The sequence below is a fragment of the Carettochelys insculpta genome, chromosome 23 (assembly GCF_033958435.1).
Source record: "Carettochelys insculpta isolate YL-2023 chromosome 23, ASM3395843v1, whole genome shotgun sequence".
Taxonomy (NCBI): Eukaryota; Metazoa; Chordata; order Testudines; family Carettochelyidae; genus Carettochelys; species Carettochelys insculpta.
The window spans coordinates 6,403,738-6,416,849 of NC_134159.1; the positions used below are offsets into that span (position 1 = coordinate 6,403,738).

Genomic DNA, 13,112 nt, shown 5'->3' on the forward strand with positions numbered 1-13,112 from the left:
ACCTCACCTCAGATGTTATGTACAATGACATTTTTTTCAAATGTATTTATTCATGGTGGGAAGGAAGGACACTAACTCTCCTCAAAAGTCCAGAGCAACATGGCAGAGAGAGTGAGAAACCTGGGGACAGGCAGAAAGCAACAAGCAGGGGAAGAAGTTGGAAGAGGAGGGGCTTGGTTTTCTGTGGCTCTGCTGCAGATGTCTGCATCACACCCAGTGTAGCCAAGTTAGCATGGGCGGCTGCTCAGGCCAGAACACAAGGTGCATGCCCCAGCAGCCTGGAGGGAAGTTATATGCAATGACCAACATGAGGCACCTCTGTTGGCAACCTGGCTACACTGCTATCTTTAGCTCATTTGGTTGAGCAGAGCTAGTGTGCGTCTGTCTACTCACATTAGAAAGCAGGGTCCCAGCTACTCTGCAGACATGTCCCTTGTGACAGAGATGGCAATTTCCTACAGGATATTTAGAAGACCTGAGTGGATTAAGCTAGGGAGGGGGAAGAGGGAGGTAAGTGGCTTGAGCACTGGCCTGCTAAGCCCCTAGTTACGACCTCAATCCTTGAGGAGGCCATTTGGGGATCTACAGCACCAAAAAAAAAAAATCCAGCAGGGGTGGTGATGGGTCCTGCTCTGAGGGCAGGGGACTGGACTTGATGACCTCTGAAGGTCTCTTCCAGCTCTCTGAGAGGTATATTTCAATTTCAGCCTTTTTCATTTGCACCACCTACAAATTTTTGAATGGAAGCACAGACTCCTTTGGAAATCTGAGACATAGTTTGTGGACCCCAGGGATTGGTGGGCCATGGGTGGAAAACCACTGTATTAAAGTAATGTATTGTTGTGGGAAGGGATTGTATATTACCTGTCTATGGGGGAAATGTGACAGATTTAAGACCTGAGAGTTCAAAGGACCATACTGAAAATGTGCCGGACAAATATGAACTTTGTAGACAAAAAGTGCTAAGGGATTTAATGGCGAATTCGTAAGGAGAAGTTAATGTAAATTCCCAATTCCAGTTATGCAAAACCCCAGTCTTTTGAAGCTATCCCCTGAGGAGAGGATGATTACCGGTTACACAAGGCTGAGATCAAAGGCAAGAAATGATTGCTCTGCCCCGTCTTTGTTTTGATTCTGGATTGTGAAACATTAAAACATACCAAAGCCCTAATTTGGATCTGCAGGGAGACTCTGGTAAGCATTTTAGCCCATATGTAGATTCTTTTATGGTTTTAATATGTTTTCTCTGTAATGCTTTTACCTTAAGAATTAATATGCTTGCTTAGAAGGAGGAGGATGGCAATTTACAACTGTGGGCAATCTCCTAATTACAGTACTTAAGGAGAAATCAAACCATAGGTTCTGGCCTTCCAGGCAGTCTGGTTTGTTGGAGATGTCACAGTGTAGACAGGGTGCGGTCGAGCCTTGTAATTCAAAGTCAGGAGCGAATGAGAGGTGGGTGTGATGAAAAGAGATGTGATGGATGATGGGATGGAAGACTAACATGGGTGCCCTTGGAGGAACCCTGGATGCAGATTACATGCGTAGCTGCCCTGAAATATGACAATTCTCAAGAGTAGGTGTTATTCAGTGATTAGAGTCTAAGCAATTCCCTGGTTTCCCACAGATTTGCTATGTGATGTTGTTATGAAGTAGATTCTGAACCGTTCACCTGATTGCACAATCCAAATGGGATTTGAAAATCAGGAACAAAGCAGTTGATTCATGGACAAGAGGTGTAATTGCCTGTATGTTTCTGTTGGAGGACAAGTGTTTCTTCTGTCTTCATCCACCCCCTCCCCTTGCCTCCAAGCTGTAATCATGGACTAGGACTAAAGGAACACAGACAGTCTGTGCCCCAGAGAGGTTCTTGTCTAGTGGCACAATGCAGTATTGTGACACACTTTACCAATGACTGTCCACACCCACTTCTACAAGAGAAGTCACTGTAAGCACAGGCAGAGGCCTCCGGAGGTGAAATGACAGTTTGTATGACCAAGACATGCAGTAGCAAAACTACCCTGGGGAGTTAACAGGCAAGACCTGCTCTTCACTCTCCAAATTACTTTCCCAGAGCAGCCCAACATCAGGAAAAACCAGTTTCTGGAACTCCACACCTTAGCATCATATGATTCTCGCGTCTAGTTGCATCAGCTCTCATGATGCACCAGGGGGAAAAACAACCTTCATTTTCCTGCCTGCAGCCCAGACATCACCAGGTTTGCCACATGGCCACTTTGTAAACACTTCTCTAGCAGAAACCAACTGCAATGTGACATTTTCATAAGGAAATCGAATGGCAATTATGTGGGAGAAGGAGTCCCTTGCTAGCAGTCTTGTTTGTGCTTTGCATTGAAGCATGAGATATCATGCAGGCATTCAGAATAAATGAAACTACAGTGCTGTGTGCCATCACATAACTGATGATTAGATAGATAGATAGATAGATCTTGCACTTCACAAAGATTGATGAATTAGTCTTCATAACTACTCACTGACCATTTTACAGTTGTGAAAACGAAAGCCAGAGAGGCGTCATGTACTTGCCCTTGGTCCCACATTGGGTACATGGTAGGGGCTAGCGTGCGACCAGTTCTGATTCCTGCCCCTTTGCTTTAACCACAAGATCTTCTATGACCTTAAATGTGTAACTGACATTGTTAAACTAAAGAAAAATGAAGTTTCAAGACGTGGCTGGTGTCCCCTAGACCATGACTGGCCCCATTACAGACTGAAGCCATCTGTCTAATTGTCTTGGGGTGCTATCGCTGATCTGTTGGAGCACCAAACGAAACGACAACAAATAACAAGCAGCCCTGTAGCACCTTAAAGACTAACACATGTATTAGATAACGAGCTTTCACGGCTAAGACCCACTTCTTCAAATCGAATACTAATAACTTTGGGTGAGCACTTATACTGGCATCAGTCGGCATTGCTCCATTCAGGACAGTGGTGCCAGGCTGCCCCACACAAGCTGAGGAGGCTGTCACTTAGCTCTCACATGCAGCATTGTATGTGCACAGCACTAGCTAAATAATAATCACCCTTCCAAGGCAGGTGTGGTGGTCACAGAGATCCCCTTGAGACAGTCACTTAATGTGCTGAAATACCACTAAGCCCACTTACCTGCCCTCTGGGACACCCCACCACCCTGTTGTGCTCAGCCAGTCCCTCCCGTCTCCTCCAGCGATGACACAGAGTTGGGGCCAGAGGCCACAGTGGAGTAACATGAACCTTGAGAGCAGATTAGCTCTAGGAAGGCTCAGTCAAAGGGACTTGACATAGCACCGAGGTGCACAGTCCTGGTGGGACCAGAACCCCAGATAAAGCCATCTCACTAGCCATAAAGCTTATACACAGCAAACTCATCAAACATTTGCCCCCTTTGTCAATCAAAGAGAAATATGTACAGCTGTCCCATCCTCCCCCATGCCCCCCAGTAACAATTCTCTACATTGGGGTTATTAATAAATAAAGTATTTTATTAAGTGTAAAAAATGGGATTTAAGTGGCTGCAAGCAATAGCGGACAGAGAAAAGTAAGTTACTAAGCAAAATGAAACAAAACATGCCAGCTAAGCTTAACACACATGAAACTTGTTATGTGTAAAATCTCATTCTCAAGTTCTTTTAATCAGCTTCTTTCACAGACTGGGTAGCTTTCCTTATAGAATCATTGAATCCTAGGGCTGGAAGGAACCTTAGGAGATAAACAGAGGTATCCTGACATCTGGCGTAAGCCCCCATTGTTTGATTTCCCACCTTTATATCTCTTTTGCCAAAGGCAGGAATCCTGTGTTCAGTTTAAACTTTTTCACACTTCCAGTGGAAAAGTACATCATCCAAAATGGGTTCCAACATCAGGTGACCTGGCCAGATGTCTTGGCAGGAGCAGCCTTAGTCCAGGCTTAAAGGAAAAACAAGACCATTCAGAGATCATTGGCCTGAGTAGCAAGCTATTAAGTTCCTTGAGTACTACTAATGGCCCTCACTTAGCATGTCTAGATTAGTAAAATAAATTTATACTTCATATTTCTACCTTGCAATACAGGAATGGTACATGCACACAAACAGCATATACACATTCAGCAGATTTTAATTTTTTAAATTATACCTTACACACTGTATTCTGCATATAGGATTTTCCAGTTATGCATATTCATAAACCTAGTTTCACAAAGCATAAGCATGTGGTGGGGGGGTCCAATCACAGCTGGGAGGCATGGGTGGAAAGGGTATGGAACTGGAACTCAGGAGACCCAGTAGGTATTTATTATTCTGCCCATTTTACAGAATGGGAAGCTAAATCAGATTAATAATCAAAGTCTTCTTTGCACTAGTGTAAATCAACAACAACTCATCTGAAATCAATGGAGTTACACCAGACTTGCACCAGTGAGTCTGGCCCTAACTGATTTGCTTAAGGTCATAGAGTAAATCACTGGCAGAGTCAGAAATGGGAGTCAGGGATTGCTAGTCCCTTGAGGATGAGCTCTATCCACTTCCATTAAGATAACTGCTATTCTTTTTACGTAGTTCAAATCTTTTATTGCATTCTTGAGTGAACATCCCCTGTATGAGGTCCAAAGGACCAGGATTAAACTCAGCATCGTTATCAACAACCATAGGCTCAGTGCCCATTGGTGTCTGATGCCTCCCTCGCTATTTCCTTCCATCTTTCTCTGTCCAGTGCAAAGTGTATTAGTTTCTATCAACTAGTTCCACACCCATCTACGGTATCATCTACCCATTCTCTGTGGGGTCTGCCTCTCCTATTGGAACCATCCCCTATGCTGAATACCAGGTCTTGACTTTGTCTTATTGTTCATTCTGCAGATATACCCGAATCGCTGTAGCTGCCATTGTATAACCTTCTGCAGTAGGTTCTCTTTCGGCTGTATCCTCCTACATAATTCCTCATTGGTGACCTTCTCCATCCATCCTATTCTCAGGATCTTTCTATAACAACTCCTCGCGAATGCCAATATCTTTCTCTTAGAATCTTTCATTATCACTCATGTCTCACATCCATACAACATGCTGCTGAATATACACGTTTTCAGATTCCCAAGCTAATCACTTTGCTTTTCCAGATCTTATCCATCAGCTTCAATCTCTCTCTTGCTTTTGCTATTCTAGTCGTTATGTCCTTCTTACAGTTTAGATCATACGTTATGTTGCTCCCCAGATATGTGAACTTCTCTACGTTCTCTAGTGTGATCCCATCTATACTGATCTCCCTTCCTGTTTCCTTACCTCCAAATAATATTGTCTTCATTTTATTGATGTTCTTAATCGGTCCATACTGCTTCCCTTACTCATTTTCCCTTACTCGTTCTGCACCATTCTTGCTAGCTTCTCTTCATCTTCCTTGATGATAACCATATCATCCTTGAACCTCACATTGTTAATTCTCATCCTGTGAACCAATATCCCTTCTACCTCTTCCTTGATCTCATCCATCTCTCTCTCTAGGTGCATGGTGAAGCTACTCAGTGATATCAGATCTCCTTGTCTCATACCTCTACCTCATACCCTACCTCTACCTCAACCAACTTCCCAACTCTCTGCATGTTTTCACTACTGCCTCTGCATTGTCACTGATATCCTTCAACAATCGTCAGTCTGCTATCCATTCTGTATGACTCCAGCACCACCCAAGTCACTTTCTGATCTATACTGTCAAATGCCTCCTGGAAATTGATGAAGCAATTGCAGATGCTCTTCTTCTTTCATCCTGCTTTCTCTGCTATCAATCTTACTGCCAATATCTGCTGTATGGTACTTCTATCATTCCTGAATCCTGCTTGCTCACCTGCTAGATGTTCTTCTATCTGTGATCTGTCTCTCCATCAGTATCACTATCAGCACCTTGCCTAGATGACCCCTTAAGGCAACCGTTTTGTAGTTCTTGAACTCCAACATGCTTCCTTTCTTGTGTGTTGTCACAAGCACAGATCTTGTCCATTTCTTAGGTGCCTTCTCTTCTTTTCATGCTATAATACCCAAACTGGGAAGAATAAAATGTAAGGAGTGTGTTTCCAGTTGTTAGAGCGAAGGTTTGAGAAATGAGTTAGTTCTGGTCTCTCATCCCTAAGTTGATCCAATTGGATCATAGACTATGCACTTGACATCTGGACACTGAGTCTGAGATAAGTGATCTTGAGATTTTTTTCTTGGAAGTAGGACACCAAACCACTTTGATGAGCTATTGTGTTTTCAGTCACCACAAAGTGCCTCAGAGAAAACTACAATAAACTAACTGTTTAATTTATCTCTATTTTCTTATTTATGTTGTCTTACAATGCAGTGTGTCCTGGGCACTAACTCTATAAACTTAATTTTGCTGTCAGCTTTCACCAGTTTAAATCAAGAGAAAATCCATTGACTTAAGCACAGTTAGTCCAGATCTAGACTGAGGCAGAGACTTGAGGAAGTCCTTCTATGTTATGCACTTACCATAAGTCTTCAGTCACACTGGATCAGAACAAAGCCTTTAAGTAATTGAACAAACTAAGACAGCTCTAGCGATAAAAAAGACAGCTACTAATTACTTGGAGCATAGGTATGGGATCAGAAGGGCCTGAGAGACATTTTTATGGGGTCGGATTGCATTTTATTTCTGTACTGCTGAACAGTAAAGTCACCCTCAAAGCCACTACAACGTCCTCTCTTCTCTCCACTTTTAATTGGCAACTCTGCACTGTATGTAGAAGAAATAATAGAATCATAGAATCTTAGGGCCGGAAGAGGAGGTCATTGAATCCAGCCCCCTTCCAAAAGCAGGATCAACCCTAACTGTCATCCTAGCCAGCGCTTAGTCAAGCTGGGACTTAAAAACCTGCAGGGATGGACCTATCACCTCTCTCGGTAATGCATTCCAGTGCTTCACCACCCTCCTGGTGAAATGGTTTTTTTGTAATATCCAACTTAGACCTGCCCCACTGTAACTTGTGATGGTAAAGCCAGCAAAGGGAGGATAACATGCACTGAAGTTACTTCTTCACAAAGGCTCTAAACTTTTACAATCAAGACACTGTAGTGTTCTTCCACTCAAATTTCCTCTTCTCTGCATTTTGAAGCAGCACACTGAAAGAGCAAATATGTAGAAGATGGCCTTATCACACATGGGAAAGCATTTTTATGTTTCTAGCCATGTTATCCTCACAGATATCTTAAAATAAGCTGAGGGCGTGATTTTGATCAGAGGTCTCTGTGAAAACTCCAGGTGCTTCTGGAAGGTAATATGTTGATAGAGTTGGTTCAATGATTTTCTTTCCTCTAAACCTGTAACATGTGACTTGACAATCCATGCTGGGGCCAGCAGCGGCACTCTCATGGGTGAAGTGTAAAATCCAATCCTGACCACCTGTTGGTCATTAACGAGTCAATGGCACATTTTTACCGGGCAAAACCTTTAATGCTAATGCCTGGACAATTTCCAGTTTGGATAATTACATTTTCTTTGGCTGAATTTCATGCTGTGCCAGTCAGGGTCCAGGCACCCCAAGGGAAGGACAGTTGTGTCTAGACCCTGAAGAGCAAACAAGTGAATCAGCTGGTTGCATGAAATGTTATTATGCATAAAACATGTGGTGTGAGGTCTTTTATGAAAATCTGTAATGTTCTGAACTTCATGGTCATTATGAGATATGTCTAAAGACTGTAGTTATGAATGTAGGTATTTCCGTATATAAACTCATACTCATGACTGCTGCTACAATTGCAAACACACCTCACATCTGAGAGGAGTTTCTTTCAAGCCAACTGACTACACAAAACTGGACACAGGTCATAGTCTAGGGTCCACTACAAGAAAAGACAAATGATGGACCATAACAACTAATGAAAAGATGTTGGCAGGCCCCAGCTATTAACTTGAAAGGGAATTTCCTGTGGCTTCATACTCAGATTTAATTCAGATTGGCAATCTGTGGTGTTCCCTGCCCTGACTGATTGTGCAGAATCACTGGGGCTGGGTGATTTCAGAGAACTGCTGCATTCTATCTGAGAGACAGATGAATTTCAGAGGGCATGTCCATACTAGGAACTAACTTTGAAGGTAGGCACTACTTCAAAGTAGCCAGCAAAGAGAATCTGCACACATTTTCCCTTACTTCGAAGTTAATTTCAAAGTAGGGAGCCCAACTTCGAAGTCCTTACTCAATTCCAGGGAATGGAGTAGTTCCCTATCGAAGTCGGGAGTGTATAGATGCTCAACTTCAAAGTTGCTTACTTCGAAGTTGTACTTCGAAGTAAGCAACTTTGAAGTTATTTTTGTAGTGTAGACACAGCCAGAGTTGGGTAAAACCAACTCTACAAATCAGAGAGCAAGAGCTTCTTTAGTGCTTTGGGATTCTTTAGAATGAAAGAAAGTACAGAATAAGAACAATCCTTCCTTTCTTGTCAATGGACAGAACCAACATGTGAACCTTCATTGCAATGGAGGACTACTTTAGTGGCTTGAGTATTAGCCTGCTAAATCTGAGGTTGCAAGCTCTAATCCTTGAGGGGGTCATTTAGGGAGCCGGGGCAAATAGATTTTTTTAAAAGGGGATGGGGGTGTGTTTGGTCCTGCCCAGAGGGCGGGAGGCTGGACTTGATGACCTCCTGAGGTCCCTTCCAGCTCTATGAGATGTGTATCTCTGTAAATAGTGTTGCATTTAAGGCCCTAGACTCAAGAGACCCCGGTCAGCACCAGAATCCCTCCAGTATGACTCTGGGCACCTCATTTAATCTGTCTCAGTCCTCAGTATATAGAGTGGGCATATTATTTGCTTTCTATCCATCCCATATAGTCACTGATCTTGCTAACTGCTAACTGCTGAGCATTCTGGCCACAGTCCAGCAAAGCATGTACTTAACTTTATGAACAGGAATAGGGAAAGGGATTGCAGGATTGAAAACTCTTCAGGTGGGGGAATGATAAGCAACCATGTAGCACCTCAAAGACTAAAAATGTATTTATTAGGTAATGAGCTTCTGTGGATAAGCTGAGGAACTGGGTCTTACCAACAAAAGCTCATTAGCTAATAAATAAATGTATTAGTTTTTAAGGTGCCATATGACTGGTTGCTATTTGTGAAGCTACAGATTAATACGTCTATTGCTCTGAGACTTTAGGTGAGGGACTCTCTCTCACTATATTCCCATGATCTTGAAAGTTTGTCTCTCCCACCAACAGAGGTTGGTTCATTAAAAGATATCACCTCACTCAGCTTGTCTCTCTAATACTCTGGGACCACCGTGGCTCTTACACTGAGCATAAAACCAGCCATACTGGGTGAGACCATCTAACCAGTATCATGTCTTGCAGCTGTGAGTTTAAAATGTGAGCTCCCTCAGGGGGAATGAAGAGAACAGGGTAACCATCAAAAGTTGTCCACTCCCAGATTACAGCAGTCAAAGTTCAGGGCACCCAGAGCCTGGGGTTGCATCCCTGACCATTGCAGCTAATAGCCATTGATGGACATTTTCTCCATGAATGACACTAATTCCGTTTAGAATCCTGTTATAGTTTTGTTCTTCACAATGTTCCCTGGCAACAAGTTCCACAGGTTGACTATGTGTTGTGTGAGTATTTCCTTTTCTTTGTTTTAAACCAGATGTCTGTTAATTTCACTAGGTGAGTTCTGGTTCTTGTGTTATGTGAAGAATAACACTTCCTTATTTATTTTTGCTACATCATTTATGATTTTACAGGCCTCTATTATACTCCCCTTCCCCCAATCATCTCTTTTTCTAGGTGAAGAGTCCCAATCTTTTAATCTCTCCCCATACCAAAGCTGTGCCATGCTCTTAATCATTTTCGTTGCACTTCTCAGTACCTTTTTCAATTCTAATATATATATATGCTGCACATTGAGCAGATATTTTTAGAGAACTATCCACAACATGTATATGTATCTATAGCATCTGTTACAAGTTGAACCTCTCTAATCTTGAACTCGGTCATCTGGCAACGTCCATAATCCAGCATGATTTGAATTAGACAGATGACCATTTGTCATGGGAGTGGCCAAGTTTCCCATATTCCCCTAAAGTTTGTTTACAGTCATCGGTCATGGCTCTTCCTGTTCTGTGCTGTTATTTAGCTGTAATTTACCCCTAAACATCTTCTAAGAGCCCAGTAAGCAGCAGACGTGTTGGTAGTGCTCCCATACAATATTGACCTTCTGTGGTCTGGCAAATTCTCTAGCCCAGCACCGATCAGGTCCCAAGTGTACTGGACAAGAGAGGTTCAACCTGTAGTGGAATAGAGCCCTTATCTCAGTTTGTGTCCATTGACAATACTAGAATGCAAATAAAAGAATACCAAGACACAACAAATAGGTACCTTTACCATTACCCTTAATTCTTGCCGGAGGATTTCATTGACAACATCTCACTTGAACTCACATATTAATTGCATTAACACCCCCCCCACACACACATACACACTTCCAAAGCACCGCTATTTCTCTGTTGCATATACACACTACAGTCATCCTGTCCTAAAGATGGAGCTCTTTTCAAAGCTGGACTTTGCCTGCTTCCTTCCTTCACAGCTCTTTCTTTCTTCTTGTGCATACATGTGTTTCTGTTTTGTATTGTAGCATTTGTTCTGGCGGCTCATATTTACATTTTAAGTGCATCTGGTGGGTGGGCGCTAGGGAGAGGAAAAAAAAACCCTTTTCTTTAACAGGAAACAAAACAAAATTAATTAAAGCCTTTCCATTCTTTCTTTCTTTTTGATTCGCCCTTCATCCAAAACAGGTAGAGTTTTCAAATTCAATTTTGATCTCTTTGGGAGGAGGAGAAAGTTGATGTATTTAAAAGGTTGTGGGGGGGGGGGGGGAGCGGATAAAAACCTAAGAGGAGGGGGGTTGGGGGTTGAATGAATAAAAAAAGGGAAGGAAGGCGGATCCACGTGGTTTAATCGGAGACAGACAGAGATCCCATTGTTCAAATTTTTTTAAGGCAGACAGAGCAAAAGAAAAGGGGCGCAGGAGGAAAATTTTGAAGAGGAGAGCTAGAAAAAAATTCCTAACCTGGATCAGAAATAAACCGGCTGAGCTTCACCGGCAAAAATTTAAAAAAAAAAAAAACTGCCGGAAAGAGTTGGAGAACAGTAAAGTTTTTTTTTTTCCTCCAGGATTTGGAACAACAAAAAATCCAACTCTCCGAACAGGTGTTTATGGATTTTATTTGGAGGGGGGGGAGGACGCATCTTTTTCTGCCTTTTTTAATGCTTTTCTCGAAAAGGCCTGGGAACGGAGCCGGCTAATGGAAGATCGAGCTCTCAAACCCCAAGGATGGGGACGTGAACTGGATTTTTTGTGTGTCATTTCTGAGCCTGGGGTGGGAAGAGATAATTGAGTTTAATTTATTTGACGTGAGAGGGAGGGGAGCTCGTGGACAAAAGCGGCGGCAGGTGAGGGGGCCTCCCCCCACGCACACGTGGCGGGGGCCAAGCGAAGGGAGACAAAGTGGGGCACGTTTTACTTTGGCCAGACTTTAGAGCTCTGTGTAAATATTGTGATCCCGATGGAGCGGGGCGTGGGGAGACAACTCACTTATCCAGCGCGGAGCCGGCTGGTGTATTGGGGGAAGGGGTCCCCCGTGTGTTTTAGGGTTTTCGGTTTGGCCTCTTGCGGAACTCTCGGACGACCTCCTCTCGCCTTTCTGGGGGGTGCGGGCGGATTTACCGTCCTGTCCTGTCCTGTCCTGTCCGGGAAGCCGCTTTTCTCTCTCTCCCATCCAGTCGGAGCGCTGGGCGGGGGGGCCCTAGCACACGTCCCTCCTCTGAACTTGTGCAGGCGTGGGCCATTTGCATGCATTTTTGTTTCTCCAGGTGACACATTTTAATACATGGGGGGCGGCCTCTCCGGCGGGGGCGGGGGTCAGTTTCCAGGCACTAGCGGGGGGGGGGGGGGGAGGTGGTTTTTGCTCGCTGGCTGTAATTCCTGCCGGTGGGCGCTGCCCCCCACTTTCCCCGGCCGGCTGTGACTGCACCACCCCCCCCCCGCTGCTGGGGTGGGGTGGCGGGGGCCGGATCGGGGCCCATGATCGCCGCTGTGTCTGTCCCTCTCTGCCCAGCCGGCAAGATGCCCCGGAGGAAGGCGGCGGCGGGGCCCGTGTGGGAGGCGAGCTCCGGCAACGGGACGGCCCGCTCGGCCGGCAGGAAGCGCCCGGGCCCCGGCCCGAGGAAGCGGGGCCGGCCCGAGCGCGGGGCTGGCGGCGGCGAGGGCAGCAGCAGCGGCGGCGGCGGCGGCAGCAGCGATGAGGACGGGCCCCGGGAGCTGCTGCTGGCGGCGGCCGAGCTGGACGGGACCCCCGGCGGCAAGAGGGCGGCCAGGCCCGGGCCGGGCGGCGGCCGAGCGGGAGGCCAGGCCGTGATCATCAGCGAGCCCGAGCACAGCAAGGAGCGGATCGTGAGAGGCGGGCCGGGGGGAGCCCCGGGGGCGAGGGATGGGGGTCCCCCGCCCCACAGGTCGGGGAGGCGGGTCCTACGCCCCGTGGGTCAAACCGGGGAGCCCCCCTGCCCCATAGAGCAAGGCCCCCGTGGGGTAAGGGGTGGGAACTGCCCCATAGAGCAAGACCCCCGCTCCCGGGGGTGTGGGGTGGGAGTCCCCCATTGTCCCATAGAGCAAAGCCTCAGGGGTGTGGGGTTGGAGCCACCTCTCTTTCCAAAGTAACTGGGTGGTGCTAAATAGTCGTCATCTTTCTGAATGGGGGGAAGGCTCACATCCCCCTCCCCACCTAAACAGTGTGTGCCCCTTTCCCGGTGAGCTGTTGGGGGATAAACCCCTCTTGTATCTGCTGTCTTAGTGTTCTGAGAAGGAGAAATGTAGAAATAGCTGCTTTTGTAGAACTTGTCATGTGATGTATATTGCTTTGTAGCTGATTAAGGCCTTTTGTAATTAACAATGCATAGGTTAAATGCATTTTAAACACAATGAAAGAAGTCTTCACTTGGCAAGGCTCTGGCAACTGCCTGGGCTCCAGCCCAGTGCCATTATCCCACTTGGACTAACCCATCTCCTTACAGTTACTCTGGATATTTATCAAAGTTTTTGACCCACTCATGCATCAGATGAAGCAGGTCTTTGCCCATGAAAGCTTATGCTC

The 13,112-nt window shown here is 45.4% G+C and overlaps 1 protein-coding gene across 5 annotated transcripts in view; it reads left to right on the top strand.

Annotated features, from left to right (window-relative positions):
- The first annotated feature begins 10,623 nt into the window (after positions 1-10,623).
- Positions 10,624-13,112, top strand: part of RCC2 (regulator of chromosome condensation 2) — a 38,250-nt gene continuing 35,761 nt past the window's right edge. Inside the window, exons 1-2 of one of the 5 annotated variants that reach the window (XM_074975527.1) lie at positions 10,624-10,757; positions 12,081-12,415. In XM_074975527.1, the coding sequence (XP_074831628.1) occupies positions 12,089-12,415 (327 nt within the window). In that variant the 5' untranslated portion in view covers positions 10,624-10,757; positions 12,081-12,088. Of the gene's footprint in view, positions 10,758-10,970; positions 11,173-11,304; positions 11,416-11,561; positions 11,836-12,080; positions 12,416-13,112 lie in introns of those variants that run through there. The other 4 variants (XM_074975528.1, XM_075018206.1, XM_074975526.1 and 1 more) reach the window with 4 other exon arrangements.